The following is a 19,707-nucleotide window of genomic DNA, read 5'->3' as shown; positions in this document are numbered from 1 at the left end:
TGCCACGAAGGACAGTTTTTGCAGGTCTGTCCTCGTGGGTCGCAGCCAACCTGGGCACTGACTTCCTGTGCTTAGCAGAGACTTTTGGGCACCAGTCTCCCCACTGTCACAGGCATGCTGGACAACTCCGGGCGACAGAGGGCACATTTAAAGTGTCAGCCTGATGCGTGAAAGAAATATTAAGAATCCTACCCATGTGTGCCCGAGCCGTGATCTTTTATTGGAAGAATGAAATATAGGTGTGCTGTCTCCCAGAGAGAACTAGACCTTCCCCACAGAAGACTAAGCACCACCAATTTTTAACTCGGTACCTGTAAACACTGATCATTCCCTTAGGGAAGAACTGGCTATTCTCCCAGAGGGAACGGTTGGTCAGTGGAGCCATGAAAGGCCCTGGGCACGTAGCCACTTTTGTCTAAAACAGATTTCAGCAGAGCCCCCAAAGTGAGACTTTGGAATCCCACCCGAGGGAAGGACCCTTCGCTCAGAACTTTTCCCAGACGGACCCCCAAATGCTGTCTCCGGGATTCCCCAGCGTCTGTGTTCCAGTGTTGGTGATTTCCCATCTGGTGATGTATGCTCTTGATTCTTGCTTTCTCTTTGCTCTCGCTTAATAAAGTACTTAACTATTCACCTTTGACTTGGGGTTTTTATTGTCTGCGAATCTGAACCTCCAAATTTAAGTGGCCACGATCTCATATGTGCCCCCTTAACAGCACACAGCCCAGGCCACGGACACTGCGAGAGGCCACTGCAGGTTAGCTGTGTCCACGGTTTGTCATTTGACAGATGAGAAAGAAGGGCCTTAGTGAAGGGCGACGTCTAATGTTGTTATGATCACTGATTGTTATTATTCACCTCTTTATTCCCACTCACCAGGTGAGGGCTACATGCCTATAATAGGTGCTCAATAAATGTTGACTGGAATGAATGGGTCCCTGAAGTCTCACAAAAGCAACCACAACAAAGAGAAGATTTGTCTTTTTTTATTGATAAGAAATCACGCTAAAGTTGGTAGCAAGATGCGGAGAGCTGCTAGGAAGTGGGGAGTGGAGGGGTGGTCGGGAGCGAAAGAGTTGCTGGGCTCTGGACTATCTCCTCTCCTGTGTGTGGGGTCCCGTCGTTACTCGTCTCCCGCCAGAAGAGAAAAGACCTGGTCAGTAAAAATCCCTGCGTAAGTGCTCACAGCCGCTGTGCTTTTGCTGTACATGTCCCTGGGGAGAAAGGACAGAGGGTCTGAGGGAGCAGGGGCTGGGGGCCTGGACTCCTGGTGTGTCGGGTGAGGGTGGAGTCATACCTTATACTCTCGTCCACGGAGGGCAGGTAGGTTTTCTGGTACAGGTCCTGGGCCGTTGTTTTGGCCGTATCCCAGTAACTATAAAGTGATTCCTGCATCTGGGAGAACAGCGAGGGGCTGCTGATCTCATCTTCCTGGGTCAGAGGGGCCCCCTGGACTTCTGCAGGAGGAGAGTGGGTTAGGACAGCTGATGGGCCTCCTGCAGGGGGAAAATGGGCAGGGCAGGAGAGGAGGAGGCAGGAGCAGGGCCAGACAGGAACTGCCAAGGAAGATGCTTGCCACTCATCCCCCTCCTCGCAGACCTGCCTCCCCTGCCGATCACACTCACCAAATCCCAATACCAGGAGGATGAGAAACAGGGCCAGGAAGTAGCGGGTGCCCATGGCGTCAGAAGACCTGGAACGCTGAGGAGGGTGTGGAGCAAGGAGGCTGGAGGCGTCTATTCCCGAGGCCCTGGCATTCAAAGGGAGGGGGTTGGGATCCCCCTCTCCCCGCCCCCCAAGCCAAGTTCCTCCTGGGTTGGCTTGGGCCTCCTTGTCTAACATTCTGTGATTGTACTCCTGATTTTTTTTTGTTTTTTACACTTTTTTTTAAAGTTTTAAAAATTTATTTGAGAGAGAGAGGGAAACATCAATTTGTTGTTTCAGGCAGCCACTGGTTGGCTCCTACATATGCCCTGACCAGGGATCGAACTGAACTTACAACCACAACACATCGGGCTGACACTCCAACTAACTGACCCACCTGGCCAGGGCCTCTCCTCCTGATTTTAACATAATAATTCTAACATCCATTCATTCACTCAAGAAACATTTCTTGAAGCCCTGGCTGGTGTAGCTCAGTGGATTGAGTGCAGACATGCAAACCAAAGGGTCACCAGTTCGATTCCCAGTCAGGGCACCTGCCTGGGTTCCAGGCCCGGTCCCCAGTAGGGAGCGTGAAAGGGGCAACCACACATTGATGTTTCTCTCCCTCTCTTTCCCCTTCCCTCCCCCCCTCTAAAAATAAATACATCAAATCTTAAATAAAGTTAAAAAGAAGCATTTCTTGAGCACCTACTAATTTTCTTGAGCACCTACTAAGTGCCAAGCACAGCTCTGGGCCTGGCTGTGAACCCAGCAATGGTCCTGCTCTTAGGAAGCTGACATGAGACAGAAATACCATTAACAAATATTAAATGAACCCTGGCAGGTTAGCTTAGTGGGTTAGAGCATCGTCCCAATGCGCCAACATCCCCAGTCAGGGGAACCAACTAATAAATACATAAATAAGTGAAACAACAAATTGATGTTTCTCTCTCCCTTCTCTCTCTAAATAAAAAAAAAGTTTAAAAAACCCAAATATTAAATGAGGAAAATGTAATGTGTCCCCAGGAGGTAAGTGCTCTGGAGGGGGAGGTGTGTTGTGCAGCCCAGGAAAGCCTCTGCAGAGGGGGGCGTTTATGCAGAGACCCAGTCACTGCAGGGACTTGCGTCCCGGCTCAGTTAGGCACGGCTGTTTAAGTGACTATGTTTCCGCTGCCCTCCTACCCCCATTCGCTCACTCTGCTGTGCAGCCATGAGGAGGTTGGGATCTGACCATGGAGAGGGCCCAGCAGGGGCAAACATTCTCCAGTTCTGAATTCCGTGTTTCTAACCCAGGAATCTAACACCAGGTCTCTTGAACAATCTTTGCCCCCTCCCTGTTGATGCCCCCCCCCCCCACCATGTTAGTCCCTCTCTTACCAGACTCTGGCAGGCGATCCTCACCAGCTCCCAAGGCAGAGCAGAGAAAGGCTTTATACCTCCTGGGGATCCACCTCCCCTCCACAGCCACCGCCACCTGGTCGCCTAGGCCAAAGTCCAGGCCAACAGAGCCGCTGAGGGGTGGGGTAGGGGCACAGAGGGCAGTGACATCCCCTGAGGTCAAGCCACAGAGGTCCCCCACTCTGAAAACTCACCCCTGAGACAGACAGGCTGGGTGGGGGCTGTGGAGGGACTGGGGCTTTGGGTGCCCACCAGGAATAGGATCTGGGGTCTTCGTCGCGGGGGCAGTAAAGGCAGCGCCATGTGTGAGGGGTCCCCGTGGGGTCCTGCAAACCCCGCCTCCTCGCCAGCTTTCAGCCTTTATCCCAAACCGAGGAGCCGGAAGTCTCCCAACCCCCACAAGCCCAAAGTGGGTCTCAGGCCCGAGGAGGGTCATCCCCCTCCTTCCCCTAAGGCCCCCCGAGGGCCCCTCCTTTGTCAGGTGTCTCCTCTACTCATGAGCTGCTGGAAGTGTGCGGGGTGTGGTCGTCTCTGGCTTCACTGAGGACAGATGCAGACAGGGACGCTGACAAGAATTTCTTTATTGTGGTGGCTGTGAACACTTTAATCCTGGTCCCCCTCCCCACAGAGAAACTGGGGACACAAGCTGTGGGCCTTGTTCAGGAGGCTGTCCTTGGAGCTGCGGAGCCAGGCCTGGGTACGGGGACCCAGGTCCTGCAGGTGGTCCTCGTAGTAGGTCTGTGCAAAGCCCTGGACGGCTGTGGGGACGCTGCGGGAGAGGGGATATCACAGTTGGGGACACAGATTTCCCCAAGACTTTACCTCACTCACCCCCTCCCCCCTCAGACCCAGGCCCCCAAGCCCCCAGCCCCTCCCCTCTCAGACCCAGGAGTCCACGCCCCCAGCCCCTCCTCCCTCAGACCAGAGCCCAGGCCCCCAGCCCCTCCCCGCTCAGACCCAGGAGTCCGGAGTTCAGCCCCTCCTGCGTACACTCACCGGAACCACTGCCACGTCTCTCTGGTCTTTGTCACCAGTGGCTCCATCATCCCCTTCACCTTGCCCAGCACCGCGTTCCAGGATCTACTTACCAGCCCTGGAGGGGCACTCGGGGAACTCGTAGGCAGTTCTTCCTGGCATTCTAGGTGTAACAGAGGGCAACCTGGGTGGGCTGGGATCCCAGAACCCTTCCTCCTCCTTTTCCCTCCCTGTGCACTGTCACTGTCAATCCTGGTGGCCCAAGGGCAGGCTCTTGCCAGCCCTGTCACCCCTGGCCTTCATCGCCTTATATGTCCCTGTCACCTTTGGTCTTCTTTCACCTTCTGCGCCCTCCCATCAACCCCTGTCTGCCTGTGGCTTTCTCTTCAGTCTGCCAACCCACCTCTCTGACCCCTGTGTCCCTCCCCTTGCCTCCTTCACTCCTGATCTTGCTGCCCCTCCATTCTTCTGAGACCCCACGCTGAACTCCCCCTACGGGCAGTGGAGGGAGCGCACAGGAGGACTGTCTGCCCCTCCGGGGTGGAGGCTGGCAGGACTGTGCTGTCCCGGTGGGCACCAGTGTTCCTTGCACACACCCAGTGGTCTCACAGCCGTGCCCCTGGGCAAAGCCTCACCCCCAGAGCAGAGGCACCATGCAGGTACACATGCACACATGTACAGAAGTGCCCACGTGACCTGCACTGTGCCCTTGGCTAATGACTTAACCTCTTCAAGACTCAGTTTCCCTCTCAGCAGACTTGGATAATGATAGGACCTGCCTCATCGGGTATTGTGGGAATTCAGAGGGAGCTCGTGTAAGGCACTTGCAGTGGTGCCTGGCGCTGTGTAGGCTCCTATCACTTGTTAACACTGTAAATGCGTGTGCACAACCCCAGTGTGCTCACTCCAGTGCACACAGACACCCTCCCATGTGCCCACACACTCAAAGCTTTTGCATAAAGACTCCAATAAAGACCCTGATAGAGCTCTGGCTGGTGTGGCTCAGTGGATTGAGTGCTGGTCTCCAAACCAAAGGGTTGAGGGTTCAATTCCCAGTCGGGGCACATGCCTGGGTTGCTGGCCAAGTCCCCAGTGGGGGGCGTGTGAGAGGGGAACCACACATTGATGTTTCTCTCCCTCTCTCTCTCCCATCCCATCTGTAAAAATAAATAAAATCTTTAAAGGGAAAAAAAATGCCCTGGTAGAGTAGCTCAGTTGGTTTGAGCATCATCCTGATACACCAAGGTTATAGGTTCAATCCCCGGTCAAGTCACATACAAGAATCCACCAATGAGTGCATAAGTGAGTGGAATAACAAATTGCTGTTTCTCACTCTCTCTCTTCTCTCTGTCTCAAATAATTTTTTTTAAAGAGCCCATAAAAACACACAAGGGCACATATGCACAGACATGCATGTTCACAGACACACTTACCAGGACTACATGCCAACACTCACACATGCACAGGCACACACATGGCCACTGTCCTTTGCTCCAACCCCACATGCACACTGTACACACCACTGCCACTGACACACACTCCCAGACATGCCAAGAGCACATGAGCACCACACCCACATGCTTACAGACTGCACTGCAGGTCAGAGTCCCATCCGCCCTGAGCTGCTGCAGGGCCCCCACACCCACCCACCCACTCCTGCTCACCCACAACACAGGCCAGGAGCACAGCGCAGAGGCAGAAGCAAAGGGAGGGCAGGGCCCGGGGCCTGCACCCAGGGAGCGGCATTTCTGGGGGTTCTGTCTCTCTGTGCTCAGCTCTCTGGGCTGGGGGACAGGTGGGGGCGGCTGCACTCAGCAGAGCCCTCCCCCAGCCACCTCCCCACGCCCCTTGGCAGGGACTTCAGAGAGAGAAGGACCTGGATGGCAGCGAGGGTCAGAGGCTCCACCTGCCCCTGCTGGCCTCCCTCCTTCCTACCTTCCCAGAACCCTGGCCTGACAGGGGAATATAGAACGTTCTTTGGCCTCCTGTGTTGCACCGGGTTCAAATCCTGGCTCTACCTCATGTGACAGTCCCCACTTCTGCTTCAATTTCCCACTCTGTAACATGGGCAGATAGTCCATGTTTCAGGCAGGATGTTAATTCAGTGAAATTCTACAAGGAAAGGTGCTAACACACAGGTGGTTACAGACCATAGCTGTTCATGATTCCTTCTTTCATCTCTAACATCTCTTGGCTATAGGGCCAGACACACCCTCACCATGTGGCCTGAGCAAATACATCCCATTCTCTGGGCATCAGTGTTTTCATCTGTAAAATGGGGAAGGTAATAACTACCTGCCACATCCTGGCTGGTGTGGCTCAGTGGACTGAACATGGGCTGTGAACCAAAGGGTCACTAGTTCGATTCCCTGGCAGGGCATATGTCTGGGTTTCGAGCCAGGTCCCCAGTAGGGGGTGCACGAGAGGCAACCACACATCCATGTTTCCCTCCCTCCCTTCTCTCTAAAAACAGTCTTTCAAAAATAAAAATAAAACTGGGGTGAGAGGAGGGTTTTAAGCCTTTAAAAAAGACAAATAACCACCTGCCTCTCAGAGTCTATGCCAAAGCTGGGCAAGGCCCTGGAGGGAAAGCCCCAGGTGCATGTAGTAGGAGGTTGTCCAACGCTAGACAGAGAGAAAATACACCTTTTTCTCCTGGAGAGCCCAGCTAGGGGCCAGGGCGCTGGGCTCGGCCAGGGGACCACGGGCTAAAGTTTTTGGTCTAGGGTTGCCCGATAAAATGCAGGACTCCCAGTGACATTGGAATTGCAGATAAATAATGTTTTTATTTCTAGTATAAGTATGTCCCATTCAGCACTTGGGGCTTACACTAAGAATTACTTGTTGTCTCTCTGACATTCGTCTCACCAGGCATCCTGCGAGTTTAGGTGGAAAGTCTGACAACCCCACTTTGATGGACAGCTTGAATGACCGCACAGGGCTGTCCTGACCCGGAGGCTTTCAGCAGAATGCTGTCCATTCTGGTGGCTCCAGCCTGGGCTCTGCACACAGTAGGTGTTCAACAAATGTTCCTTAGAGTTCCTCACTAACAATCACCAGCAAAATAAAACTTCCTGGAGTTTTTTGCTTAATCCTCTCCAAAGATATTTCTTCACTGCTGAGAGAGAGAGAGAAACATCAGTGTGAGAGAGAAACACTGACCAGCTGCCCCCTGGTACACACGTGGGCCAGGAATCAGACGTGCCCAAACCAGAGATTGAACCCCCATCCCAGGATGTGCCCCAACTGGGAACTGTACACACAACCTTTAGGATATGGGATGACCCTTCAATCAGCTGAGTCACACTGGCGAGGCCAACTTTTATTTACTGCTTAAAACCTTCTAGAGTCGCTGTTTGGGATGATGAAAAAGTTCCAGAAATGGATGGTGGTGATGGTTGAACATATTGTGAGTGTATTTAATGCTATTGAACTATGCATCTAAAAATGGTTAAAATGGTATGTTTTATGTTTTATATTTTACCATAATAATGATTTTAAAAAAGAGAAAGAACCCTGGCTGGTGTGGCTCAGTGGATTGAGTACCAGCCTGTGAACCGAAAGGTCACAGGTTCGATTCCCAGTCAGGGTATATGCCTGGGTTGTGGGCCAGGTCCCCTATTAAGGGTGTGCGAGAGACAACCGATTGATGTGTCTCTCACACATCAATGTTTCTCTCCCTCTCTTTTTCCTTCCCTTCCCCTCTCTCTAAAAATAAATAAAATCTTAAAAAGAGAGAGAGGGAGAGAGAGACTCACCATGCACTGCCTTATGAGAAGCAGTGTGGTTTGGGGTTCAGAGCCTGGCTCCGCACAGTTCCGCCTGTGTGACCTGGTGCAAGCTGCTTAACCCCTCTGGGCCTGTTCCTTCAGTCATGAAGGGGAGTCATGGACTGCCTGTCCAGGAAAGCAAAGGAGATTGTTTACCCAAAGTGCTGTGAGCACTGCCAGATACGCCACAAAGGTGCTTGGTCAGTGTCAGCTGCTGTTTACCAAGTCTGTGCTTGCTGAGCGCCACGTGCGTGGGCAGGCCACCTCGACCTGATGAATGGACTCACCACAGCCCCACGAGGGATGGGGGTGGGCTCTGTATCATCCCCATTTTGCAGACGAGGAAACTGAGGCTGCCAGAGGAAGGGTAAGGCCACTTACCCACAGCTCCCCAATAGGCAAGTGGTGAATTTGAACCCAGGCATCTCATATTACCTAGCCAAGCCAGCACAGCCTCTGCCCCACCTCCACCCCCTGGAGTCCTAGAGGGCAAGAGGGAGGCTGGAGGAGGGCAGGGGTGGCCCTGCGGGGAGGTCTCTGACCCCTGCCCCAGCTCCAAGGTCAGTGTGGGCTGTTTGCTGTTTGCTTCTTGCAATGTTTGCCCACCTCAGGGACAGGGACAGGCTGAAGGTCGCTCGGGGTGGAGCTCAGAGGTAGCTCCAAACAGCTGCGCAGGACGGGGGGGTGTTTTGGGGGCAGAGAGGTCACGGGAGGGTGTGAGGATTGTCCTTTGTGAATGGTAGGCCCCAAGACCCCGGTGTGTGTGTCAGCCCCCAAGTGTGAGGCTCCCCTCAAAAGCAGTGTGTGTGCTCACACCAGGCACTCACTGCCCCTCCAACTTCCTTCTCTGCCCTGTGAGTCTCCTGGGACTCCAGCCTGTGGTTTTTTTTTTTTTAACCTCCTTAATCCTCACTGGAGGATTATTGTTTTGAAAGAGATAAACAATTATATTGTTTATTCATTTGAGAGAGAGAGAAACATCCATTGGTTGCGTCCCACACATGCCCCTACTGGGGATCAAATTTGCAGCTTAGGCATGTGCCCTGAACCGGAATCGAACCCACCACCTTTCGGTGTGTAGGACGATGTTTCAACCAACTGAGTCACCTGGTCAGAGCCAGCCTGAGTATTTTTCAGGGGCTTATGAAAAAGCTTAAAAAACAAATTGGCTCCAAAATGCTAGAAATAAAAATTAGTGATTGTTCAAGTAAAGTGACTCGGAATATGCCCTAATGCCTAATGAGGTTTGCAACCACAGTGCAAAACTCATCTCTAGTGAGGATGGTGGGTGCATTTTCATCCACTGAATATGATGTGGATGAGGCTGGCGGCTGGCTCGTGGACTGCAGCCGGCCGTTCTGCAGAGTGACTCAGGGAAGAGGAGAGCAGACTGAGTAAGAATGTGGCCCTGGGCCCTGGCTGGTGTGGTTCAGTGGATTGAGTGCCAGCCTGCAAACCAAGGGGTTGCTGGTTCTATTCCCAGCCCACGCACATGCCTAGGTTGCTGGCTGGGTCCCCAGTGTGGGGCGTGAGGGAGGCAACCACAGGTCAGTGTTTCTTTTCCTCTCTTTCTCCTTCCCTTCCCCTCTCTCTAAAAATAATTTTTTAAAGATTTTATTTATTTATTTTTAGAGAGGGAAGGGAGGGGGAAAGAGAGAGAGAGAGAGAAAGAGAGAGAGAGAGGGAGAAACATCAATGTGCGGTTGCTGGGGGCTGTGGCCTGCAACCTAGCCATGTGCCCCGACTGGGAATCGAACCTGCGATGCTTTGGTTCGCAGCCTGCGCTCAAGCCACTGAGCTATGCTAGACATGGCTAAAAATAAATTAATAAAAACTTTATTTAAAAAAACCAGTGATCCTTCAGTTCGCAGGCCAGCTCTCAATCACACTGAGCTACACCAGCCAGGGCAAATAAATAAAATCTTTAAGAAACCCCACAAAACAGTGTGGCCCTGGGACCCCCACCTGGGTTCAAATCCTAGCTCCACCTGCTCTGGTCTGTGACATCACACAAGTGGCTGCAGCCCTTCTGCCTCTGTCTCTCCCTCAAGGAGCACAGGGTCAGGGACAGCATCTACCTCAGTGAGGTTTTGTAAAAATGGAATTTTTATTTTTTTTCTATTTAGCATACCTGCTTCATCAAATATTTCCAAGCCTCCCGCACTATGCTCTGTCCCTGGGACACGGTGGTGACGACAGCCTTGGCTCTGTCCTCCTGGGGCTCAAAGTCCAGTGGGGGAGACACCCATCGCCAGACAGTGACAACCCAGACTGGGCAGAGTGGGGACACAGGTGTTTGACTCAGCCTGGGGGTGAAGGAGGGCTTCCTGGAGGAGGGGACCTCATGCTGAGACTTGGAGGGAGGAGCACTGTGTGGCTCTCTTACAAGGCCCTAGCCACGTCCTGCCCTTACCCTCTTCCAGATCCTCCTGCATTATCCACTGAAAGTGTAATGATCACCTGCTGTGAGCACGGCGGTGAGTCACCCCTGTCCCTTGTCACCCCTGTGTTCCTTGTCTCAGGCAGCCCACCGGGGAAGAGCTATATGCCCCAGGCTGAGGGTCCCATCCAGTTTTCCACTCCCTGGCCGTGGGATCTTGCACAAGTGACTTCACCTCTCTGGACGTCAGTGCACTCATGAGATTTATAGGGCCAGCATGCAAGGTTTTCATGAGGATTCTCTTGAGATCACGAAGTCCAGAGTCCTCAGCACAGAGAATGAGCAATAATACACTTGAGTTCTGCTTCTCTCTCTTAATGCTCACCCCCACGCTGTCCCATAGCCCCTGCCCCACAGGAAAGAAACACTCAGAATTCTTTATAGGAATTTTATTGGTGGTGGGACATGGGGCATCATGGAGAAAGTCCTCAGCACAGGGGTTGGGGGATTGGGAAACTTTAGAGCCCCCTCCTCAGACACAGCCACAGAGGAGAGGGGCAGCCCTCCCGGTGTTCAGGAGAAGGTACTTTCAATCTTCTCTTTCGCTTTGCTGAATGTATCAGAAAGCCAGGACCTGTGGGGAGAGAGGGGGTGGGGGTCATTGCTGTGTGTCATCTCTCCCAGGATGCCCAAATTCCGCCCAGGGCTTCCCCCGTCTGTGGGTGGCCCATCTTCTGTGCCTCAGTTTCCCAGATGCACCAGAGCTCCTTAAAGTCAAAACCCTTTGCCTTGGCCTGGGTTTCAAGGCCTGCCATCTCTTGCTACCAACACTTTCTCTAAGCCTGCTCACGCCCTAGTTGTCCCCTATTCACTGAAGGGCACTTTCCAGAACTCCTGCCTTTGCCCAGCGGCCCCCTTGCAGGGACTGCCACCCTCCCCCCCGATTGTCTGCAGATCTTCCTGCCTCAGGCCCTTGGCGCCCACCCTCCCCAGGGAACACTCTTACCACATTTCTGAGCCTGGCTGGATTGTCCTAATCATTGCATCTCAATTTATGTTTTAAAATTTTTATTGATTGATTGGTTTTAAGAGAGAGGGAGGGAGGGAGGGAGAGAGAGAAACATCGGCTTGTCCCACTCCTTGACGCATTCATTGATTGTTCTTATACATGCCCTGACCAGGGATCAAACCTGCAACCGGGGTGTATTGGGATGATGTTCCAACCACCTGAGCTACCTGGCCAGGGATGGATCTCAATTTAAAGCGTTCTCTCTTCCTTGGCCAAATGGTTCAGTTGGTTGGAACATCTTCCTGTACACCAAGAGGTTGCGGGTTCAGTCCCCAGTGGGGGCATGGATGGGAGGCAACCGATGGATGTTTCTCTCATGCATTGATTTTTCTCTCTCTCTTCCCCTTCCTCTCTCCCTAAAAGTCAATAAACATATCCTTGGGGGAGGATTAAAAAATAAATAAATACATTTAAAAAAGTGAGACAATTATAGATGCCTACTATAAAAGTTAAGAAAATAAAAATAAAGTGTTTTCAGAAAAGACCCAGTCACCAAGTCTACGAAAGCCGCTCTCTAGTGCTTGGTGGTTTATACCCACTCTGTTCGTTTTCTCAGCGCTTAGCTCTTCTAGCGGGATTCATCTCCTGGGAATTCACCGATTCAGCATCCGTCCTCCCCACTCTCGCCCTGCCCCCCAGAACATCAGATCTCTGTTGGCAGGGACTTTGTGTATGTTGTTCATCAATAGTATCCCCCACTTTGGAACACTTCCTGGCACTTAGCAGATACTCGACAAATATTTGTTCATGAATAAATGATTCTCTAACTCACCAAGTGAAGCCACTGGTGGTTAAACACCGAGTCAAGTGCTTACAACGTCCCGGGAGCTACATGCAAGTGCTCCAGTTTACCTGCCCCCAAAACCGCCCATTTTACAGATGAGGAAACCAAGGCTCACGGTCACACAGGGAGAAGAGAGTCTCTGGCAGCCTATGGACGCAGGCCTGTCAGAACCCCACAAGCTTGGGTCCTTCACTGCCTCCCAGGCCATCTCTCCACAGTGGCTGGCTGGGGGAGTCAGGGAGCCTGTGCCCCAAGTCTGAGCACTCTGAGATTCAGCTGAGTGGTCACAAGGATTTTGTAGGTTTTCCCAGTCTTAATGGATACCCCCCCCCCCTCCCATGCCCTGGGAAAGGTCCTAACCAGGTCTTCTTAGGAATTTCGCTCTTCTTGACTTGGTCGATGGCTGCCCGGAACTTCTCCTCCACGGTGCTGCCGAAGTCCTTCAGCTTCCCCGGGATGCTCTCCAGGGTGCTGGAGAAGTCCGGGGCGGCCTGGGCTGGAGCTGGGCCTGCCGGGAAGAGGGGCGGGAGCGCCACCATTTCAGTATCAGGAGCCCTTTGCATGAGCTTCCAGGGATGTGATTTTCGAGGATCTCGGTGTTAGAATGGGGAGGGTGCTGGAGCAACCAGGCGGTGTTCCAGCCGAGTATTGCCACCTGCTGGACTGACTGCCCTGGGGACAGCCACCTGGCCAGGTGGTCGTGGGGGTTGGTCAGCGGGCAATAGGGGAGCCGGGGCACGGGAGAGGCCCCAGAGCTCCAGAGGGTCCGCTAGGCCCACAGCCAGCTTCATGCTTCCAGATCTCAAACTCCCAGTTTCTTCTCTCCCACCCACTCTCACCTTCCAAAACCATCGACAGAGCCACCACCAGGACCGGGAGCGAGAGCAGGAGCCTCATGGCTGGGCCACAGGGGTACTCTGCAGGCAGAGGTGGGGGTGGGGGTGAGCAGTGGCGCCCCTCCTTCCTCCCCCAGCTTCCTCCACCCGCTTTCTTATGCTCTCGGTGAGTGCGGAGGGTCCCTCCGGGGAACGGAGCACCAACCTGAATCAGTTGCTGGACCGGAGAGCAAGCGCAGCACGTCCCAGCCTGGCCTGGCCTTTATCGGCTGGGGAGGGGGCGGGGCAGGTTAGTCTCCCTCCCCTTCAGCCTCTCCTGCTGCCTGCCTCCCTGTGCCCACCCACCTCTGACATCCCCGGCCCTAGGGCCAGGGGTCAGGCAGGGCACAGGCAAGTCCCTCAGCCTGACAGTGCGGTGGGGGAGGGGGGCCTCAGCCTGGGCCTTGGGTCCCTCCCCTTCTGCTAACACGTCCTCCCAGTGTCAGGAGGTCTGTCAGTCACTGTTACTGAGTAACCCACTTCATGGTGTGTCGTCCCCAGGCCACCTCTTCCATCCCCTCCCTCTTCCCAGCAAGCTCAAACAACTCTGCCTCCATGTCCCGGGGTCCCTCCATACTCCCCCATTCTCACGTTCAGACCAGCCCTTTGAGCCCCCATCCACTTATATCTGGGGGCATGTCAGGGCCCTTTGGACCCTTTCTGGGGTCCTAACTTCACAGTCCCCAACCCCCCTTTTGGGGAGGGGTCTTTTCAGTCGGCCTAAACCACACAGACTCATCTGCAAAGCTCCCCCTGTGCACCCCTTTGTGCATTCCACCAGCTCCCCCGACTCTTCCATTGCCCCCACGACTCTCCAAGTCTCGGGGGGCCCCTGTACACACTCCATCTGCACTTCTTCACCTTCTCAGGCACCTCCTGGCACCAAGCCCGCCCCCCTCAACCCTCTCCTCTCCCAGCACTACATCCGTTCCCCAGGGCTGGAATCCAGCCCTTCCTCCCTTCTTTTCGGCTGCCTTTGACCGCCAGTGACCCCTGGCAGCCCAGGGGAGGGTGGCCCCAGGCCCCAGACTCTAGGTTGGTTGGCCTTGTGCCCCCACAACCACGCGTCAGCCTGGGGGTGGGGGCGGGTGGTTGTGAAAGGGACACAGGGGCCCCTGGCGGGATTGCAACACCCCTCTGGCCAACTCAGCAGCTTCCAGTCCCTGTGAGCCCTCCCCCCCTGGGCCTCCGCCGCCGCCCCCCCCCCCCCCCCGTCTTCCCAGACATCTGCTTTCCTCGTGAGCCCAGTTCTCCCCAGACACGCACCCAAATGTCTGCTCCCCTCTCCCACCCCACCCCAAGAATAGCACAGCTTTGCTTTCTCAGTCTTATCCTCACTTCAGCTCTAGAGGTGTTTGGTTACAAATGGGGAAACTGAGGCTCTATCAAGAACATTCAAAGGCTAAGTCTTTGGGTGTGGTCTTTGTCCCTCCCCTTCCTGGACTCCAGGGTGTCTCCCCAGATTCCTGGGGGGGCCAGTCTCCTCGCCACAGCAGCCCGCTAGCCTGTCTCCCCAACGCTCCTTCCCAGCCCTTATCCCACCTCTTAGAACCGACTGGGGCTGCCGTTAGGCCAGGCCAGGTCTGTATTCAGATGTCTTCATGCATGAGAACTCAAAATGCATCTCTTCAAGTGGAGGGCATGGCTGATGGTGCCCGCCTCATGCCATCTGGGGAAACGGAGGCTCTAAGAGGGTTTATCCCCCAGCTCCAGGGCACACAGGACAATAGATACACCAGCAGCAGGCTCGGCTGGGACTAGGGTCCTGCCTGAGCCCAGGGACCCTTCCCCTCCTCACTCAGCTCTTGGTGAGTCAAGAAGTGCAAGCTCCCTTGCAGAGACACAAACTCAAGTCTCCTGTGGCGGGAACCCTTGCTCCCCTCCTTGGAGAACCCAGGGGGTGGGGGAAGAGAGCGCCTGCAGTTCCATCCGGGGCTTTAACTCTCACGGGTCTGTCAACTCAGTCTCCCAGCCTTGCACTCCAGAGGGCTGTGCAGATCCTCCCATGAGGCTCCTCTCCCTTCTCTGTCCAGCCAGGACCCAGTAACCGGGAGAGAAGGAATGGGAATGAGGGGAAGGGGACAAGGAAGCACAGATCAGAATGAAGGGACTGGTGAACCCATAGGGAAAGAGAAAGGCAGAGGGCTGCCGTGCAACAGACTGGCAGAGAGAATGAACCCTTGTGGAGGAAGGGAAAAAAACAAAAGCTGGGTAGAGGAGGGAGCAACCAGAGGGGCGGGGGAGATGAGAGATAGAGGTGGAGGGAAACAGGAGGGCAGAAAAACGAAGCCTCTCAGTAAGAGCAGGGCAGAGGCCGAGAGAGGGAAGGGGGCAGAAGCAGATAGGACACAGAGCCCTGATTCGTGTGGCTCAATGGGTCGGGAGTTGTCCCGAAAAATGAAAGGTCGCTGGTTCAATTCCTGGTCAGGGCACAGGCCTGGGTTGCAGGTTCAGTCCCTGGTCAGGGTTGGAATGTGTACAAGAGGCAACCGATGGACGTTTCCCTCCCTTTAAAAATAAATAAAATCTTAAAAAAAGACTGGATGGAGAAAGGGGGAGAAAATGAGTGGGAAAAATAAAAATGGCTTATTAATGGCAGCGGACTCAGGACTTTTGAGTCCTGGCAACTCTGCAAAGCCGGTAGGACAAAGTTGCGCAAACGGAGGCTCAGAGATGTTGCTTTCGCCCATGGTCGTCAGGGGCAACTGCAGGGTTGAACCCAGGGGTGGATTTGTTCCAGGACCTGGTCTGGCTCAGGGACAGCATGGAAAGAGGCGGAGGAGAAAGAGTGAGCAGCAAAGAGAAGCAGAGACAACGAAAGGTAAAAAGGCCTTAGAAAGCGGCAGAAGGAAGCAGAGACAGAGTCGAACAAAGAAATAGGCGCGCACACAGGCAGAGAGGCCAGGCCTGAGAAATGCGTGTGGGGAAGGAGGAATGGAGGCTGGGGCGGTGAGAAATCACACTCAGACACCCAGCTGCTGATGTGAAGCTTGCTTACACTTTATTGAGCCAGGGCCCACCAGGTGGGCAGTAGGGGCAGGATGGGGCCCATGCAGGCTGGGGGATGCAGGGGGACGGAGGTGGCGGGAGTGGGGTCTTCCAGGCCGCATGGCCGGCCAGCACTTATTAATTTTCCTTGGGCACAGCGGGGTCGTTGGTGCCCAAGGTCGACTGCACCTTTTCCACCAGCTCCGCCCACTGACGCTGCATGTCTTGCACCAGGGGCTCGAACCAGGTCTTGAGGCGGGCCTGGAAGGTCTCGGCCTGCAGGCGCATCTGGTTGGCCTGATCCTCCACCTTGGCCTGGAACTGCTCCATCCGATCGCGCATGTCGTCCAGTTGGTCACGGGCCTGGCTGCCCACCGACTCCAGCTTTCCGCGCAGCCGCTGGCCCCATGCCTCGGCCTGATCCCGCAGCGGCTTGCCGACAGTGATGGCCCGTGCTTGGCCTTGCTCCATCAGCGGCAGGAGGCGCTCGCGGATGGCGCTGACCCCGCGCTCCGCACCCTCGCGGGCCCCGGCTTGGTAGAGGGCCAGGCGCTTCTGCAGGTCTTCGGTGTCGCGGAGCAGGCGCTTGCGCAGCTTGCGCAGTTGGGAGGCCAGGCGGGCCCGAGCATCCTCGAGGTTCTGGCCCACCAGGGTCTGTACCTCGCTGCGGTACTGGGTCAGGCGGGTGCGCAAGTCCTCCATGTCCGTCTGCAGCTGGGTCTGCGCCGCCTGCAGCTCCTTGGACAGGCGGGCATGCGTCTCCTGGGTCATGGGGCCCAACTGCTTCTCCAGCTCCTCCTTGTAGGCCCTCACCTCCTTCATGGCGTCCTCCATCAACACTCTGCAGGCGGATAGGGTGGAAGGGAGACAGACACAGGGCAGAAGATGCGGTGGAGGAGGGCAAGACGTCAACGGCAGAAGCAGAGCGACCCAAAAGAGGAGAGGCCAAGAGGGGGAGACCAAGACAGACAGGAACAGGGGTGACCGGAGAGGCTACGATGATGCCAGGAGACAAAAAGGAATACGCCCGAGACAGGAAGGGCTGAGGAAGAACCAGAGAGAGTTAAAGCCAGGAGTTCAAAATAGAAAGAAGAAGCCAAAGAGATGAAGAGACCCCCCTGAGAGTTCCAGACTAGTGGAAGCAGAGGATCCAGAAGGAACCGCCCACCAAGTGGGCGAGGGGCCAGGGTGGGGGCACTCACGTCAATTCCTCAGTGACCTGGGTGCCAAACAGCTCCTCCTGCGCCTTGTTAGACAGCGTCTGCACCCAGCGCAGGTAATCCCAGATGCGGCCCAGCGCCTGCTCCCAGGGCTGGTTGCCCTGCCACTGCTCGGGCTCCTGCGCCGGCTTCACCTCCTCCACGTCGGCCTGGCATCCTGCGTGGAACCAGTGCACGGCTGTGAAGGCCCTCTGCCCTCTCCAGGCACATGGCCGGTGCTCCACAAATGCTGGTGTGCTTCTTTAGAGCACTGGTGGGCAGGGAGGGGGCGAAGGACGGCCAGCCTGGGTCCTCTCCCGACACGCATTTACTGGGTGTCTGTGTGTGCGCCATGCCAGGGCGATGGAGAACAAAGCCAATTGCAGCAGGCTCCTGCGCCGTGCTCACTGCCTGCCTGATCACGATGCCTTACAGCAGAAAGTGTTACAGCTCCCATTTTAAGGATCGGAAAACTGAGGTCCAGGGAGTAACACGGCTGCTCAGAGCCAGCGACTGCTAGGAAAGGCCTCAGACCCGGGCCTCTTCTCAAGGAGGAGAGAAAGAAGGAACACGGGGATGGAACGGGTCAGAGCATACAGGTGGGGGTGGGAGGGGGAGGGGCAGGGAACCTGAGCAAGTCCCGCCTCATACCTGCCAGCAGTGTGACCACCAGCGCAGCCCACAAAGCCTTCATCTTCAGAGCAGGTTAGTCTGGCGGAGGGAGAAACTGTCAATCAATAGTCCGTGGCGACTCCTCCCACCCAAAGCCCCACCCACCGGGTCCAGGTCTTCAGAGCCTCAGCCCCAGATCTGCATCATAACCCGGCCACAAACACTTACTTAGCAGTCCCTCCATGGTCTATCGCCCTCATTGTCCTCTCCTATCTCCTTATCCCCAGGTCGGCCTTCGGGCCAAAATTCCTTCCCCCTCTCCCAGGGTTCAAATTCCACTCACCCCTCCTCCCCGAGTTCTGTGTGAGCCCCAGCTGGGTGTTCTAAATTCCAGTCTCACATTCCGCACTCTACCTCCGCATTCTAGGCTCCTATTTCACCTCTCAGCGCCATCTTCCACGTATTAGCTAATTTAATGTTCGCGTATTGTTTTAAAAGGACTTTTATTTATTTTTTAGAAAATGGGAAGGGAGAGAAACATCGATATGCATGAGAAACATCAATCGGTTGCCTCTCCTACGCCCCCAACAGGGGGACCTGGCCGGCAACCCAGGCATGTGCCCTGACCGGGATGGAACCGACGACTTTTCAGCTTGCAGAATGACGCCCAACCCTCGTTTAAAAGTCCTCCTTCAGTGGATGCTCTAGCCACCCCACCACCACTTCCCTCTGAGCCTCCAGTTCATGGAGATCTGAGGAAGGGACACCCAGTAGGTGCTCACTGAACGGGCCACCATTCGTGGGCTGTTGCTGCGGCTCATCTGGTTCTTTCACAGGGCCAGACGGTCCCCGCCGGTCACTTCCAGCCCCGTCGGGACGGGAAGCCTGCGTGCCCCACCCACCCAAGGTCGCAGCCTCTAGCCTCATTCCCAGCTCCCGCTTTTTTTTTTTCTTTTCCTGATTCTCGGGGCATAGTTCAGTCACCTCCTCCTCCCCTGCTAGTCCCCTACAGCCACAGCAGCCCTGAGCTGGTCTCTGCGCCCCCAATTTCACTTCTCACCAGCTCCCGGGAAACCAGTCTTTCTCCTCCGCTCTGGCCGAGTAGGACTCAGGGATCCCAGACTCCTCCAATTATAGGGCTCCCCCCGCCCCGCCCACTCCTCCGGGGCAAGGGCGAGCTGGGCCAGCCCCCAGTCACGAGGTGGGCTGTTCTCCCCCTGCGCACAGCAGGGAGGGGAAAGGAGGTGGGACTCAGAGGCCCTGTGACGCCCCCAGCCCCCATGAGGGGAGGTGACATCTCACCCAGTAACTCAGGCGCCCTCCAGAGGGGGGCTGGGCAAGGGAGGGGAAGGGGCAGGGGGGGCCACTGAATAAACACAATTAGGAGAGGGGGCTGGGGCCGGAATCTTGGGTCAGAGGACGGAGGGGCTGGGGGCTTGGATTCCTGGGTCTGAGGGAGAACAGAACCGATGGCAGAAATGAGATGGGAGGGGTTGGGGACAGTGTAATGCATCTGCCTAGGCTTTGAGAGTGAAACCTGGGTCTTAATCTTAGCTGCCTCTCTGGCTGCGAGCTTGGGCACAGACGGACGCCTCTCTGAGCCCCTGTTCGCATCTGTGAATTGGAAGTCCAGCACAAGCATCGCGGATTCCAGGAGCTGCCGGAACATGGTGCTGTCCACAGGGCTGGGAGGGTTTGTGCTGCCTGGGTAGCACTGGAGACTCTGGAACCAAACTTCCCAGCCTGAATCTGGGCTCTGTCAGTTGCCGTCTGTGTGACCTTGGGCAAGTGACCAAGTCTCTCTGGACATCCAGTGTCCTGGTCCACAAAACCAGGGAAACAGCTGGGCTTGTGCCATCGTTCAGTGATGCAAGAAGTTACGGTTAAGTCCTCACTTCACCTTGTCGATACACGGGTCTTGGAACTGCGGCAACACATCTGACAAAGCCAGTTTCACCAGGGGCCGGTAGATATAAACAAGAGTTAGGCCCCAACGTTATAAGGAGATGAAAA

General features: G+C 55.2%; 4 protein-coding genes across 6 annotated transcripts; all 4 read right to left on the bottom strand.

Moving 5' to 3' along the window:
• Nucleotides 1-970: 970 nt before the first annotated feature.
• On the bottom strand, nucleotides 971-3,139 carry APOC2 (apolipoprotein C2). Of its 3 annotated transcripts, none has more exons than XM_045845271.1 (4): nucleotides 3,022-3,139; nucleotides 1,626-1,750; nucleotides 1,298-1,457; nucleotides 971-1,214 (listed from the first exon to the last, which is right to left on the bottom strand). In XM_045845271.1, the coding sequence occupies exons 2-4, from the start codon at nucleotides 1,678-1,680 to the stop codon at nucleotides 1,124-1,126; spliced, it is 306 nt and encodes a 101-aa protein (XP_045701227.1). In that variant the 5' UTR covers nucleotides 1,681-1,750; nucleotides 3,022-3,139; the 3' UTR covers nucleotides 971-1,123. The 3 variants fall into 3 exon arrangements, with proteins under 3 accessions (XP_045701227.1, XP_045701225.1, XP_045701226.1); XM_045845269.1 differs by having other exon boundaries at nucleotides 971-1,153; nucleotides 3,022-3,138; XM_045845270.1 differs by having other exon boundaries at nucleotides 971-1,153; nucleotides 1,626-1,701; nucleotides 3,022-3,104.
• Nucleotides 3,140-3,605: 466 nt separating this feature from the next.
• Nucleotides 3,606-5,859, bottom strand: APOC4 (apolipoprotein C4). Its single transcript, XM_045845262.1, has 3 exons — nucleotides 5,682-5,859; nucleotides 4,039-4,180; nucleotides 3,606-3,811 (listed from the first exon to the last, which is right to left on the bottom strand). Exons 1-3 carry the CDS (start codon nucleotides 5,761-5,763, stop codon nucleotides 3,646-3,648), a joined length of 390 nt encoding a protein of 129 aa, XP_045701218.1. The 5' UTR covers nucleotides 5,764-5,859; the 3' UTR covers nucleotides 3,606-3,645.
• Nucleotides 5,860-10,601: 4,742 nt separating this feature from the next.
• APOC1 (apolipoprotein C1) lies at nucleotides 10,602-13,142 on the bottom strand. Its single transcript, XM_045845272.1, has 4 exons — nucleotides 13,062-13,142; nucleotides 12,860-12,937; nucleotides 12,381-12,528; nucleotides 10,602-10,801 (listed from the first exon to the last, which is right to left on the bottom strand). Exons 2-4 carry the CDS (start codon nucleotides 12,915-12,917, stop codon nucleotides 10,741-10,743), a joined length of 267 nt encoding a protein of 88 aa, XP_045701228.1. The 5' UTR covers nucleotides 12,918-12,937; nucleotides 13,062-13,142; the 3' UTR covers nucleotides 10,602-10,740.
• Nucleotides 13,143-15,874: 2,732 nt separating this feature from the next.
• Nucleotides 15,875-18,850, bottom strand: APOE (apolipoprotein E). Its single transcript, XM_045845228.1, has 4 exons — nucleotides 18,755-18,850; nucleotides 17,734-17,793; nucleotides 17,086-17,260; nucleotides 15,875-16,724 (listed from the first exon to the last, which is right to left on the bottom strand). Exons 2-4 carry the CDS (start codon nucleotides 17,774-17,776, stop codon nucleotides 16,022-16,024), a joined length of 921 nt encoding a protein of 306 aa, XP_045701184.1. The 5' UTR covers nucleotides 17,777-17,793; nucleotides 18,755-18,850; the 3' UTR covers nucleotides 15,875-16,021.
• Between the last annotated feature and the right edge of the window lie 857 nt (nucleotides 18,851-19,707).

The sequence above is a fragment of the Phyllostomus hastatus genome, unplaced genomic scaffold, assembly GCF_019186645.2.
Source record: "Phyllostomus hastatus isolate PE091 unplaced genomic scaffold, TTU_PhHast_1.1 phas_contig_468, whole genome shotgun sequence".
In the NCBI taxonomy this organism is placed as follows: domain Eukaryota; kingdom Metazoa; phylum Chordata; class Mammalia; order Chiroptera; family Phyllostomidae; genus Phyllostomus; species Phyllostomus hastatus.
The sequence above is the reverse complement of the archived record's forward strand: the minus strand, read 5'-3'. Positions and strand labels throughout refer to the sequence as shown.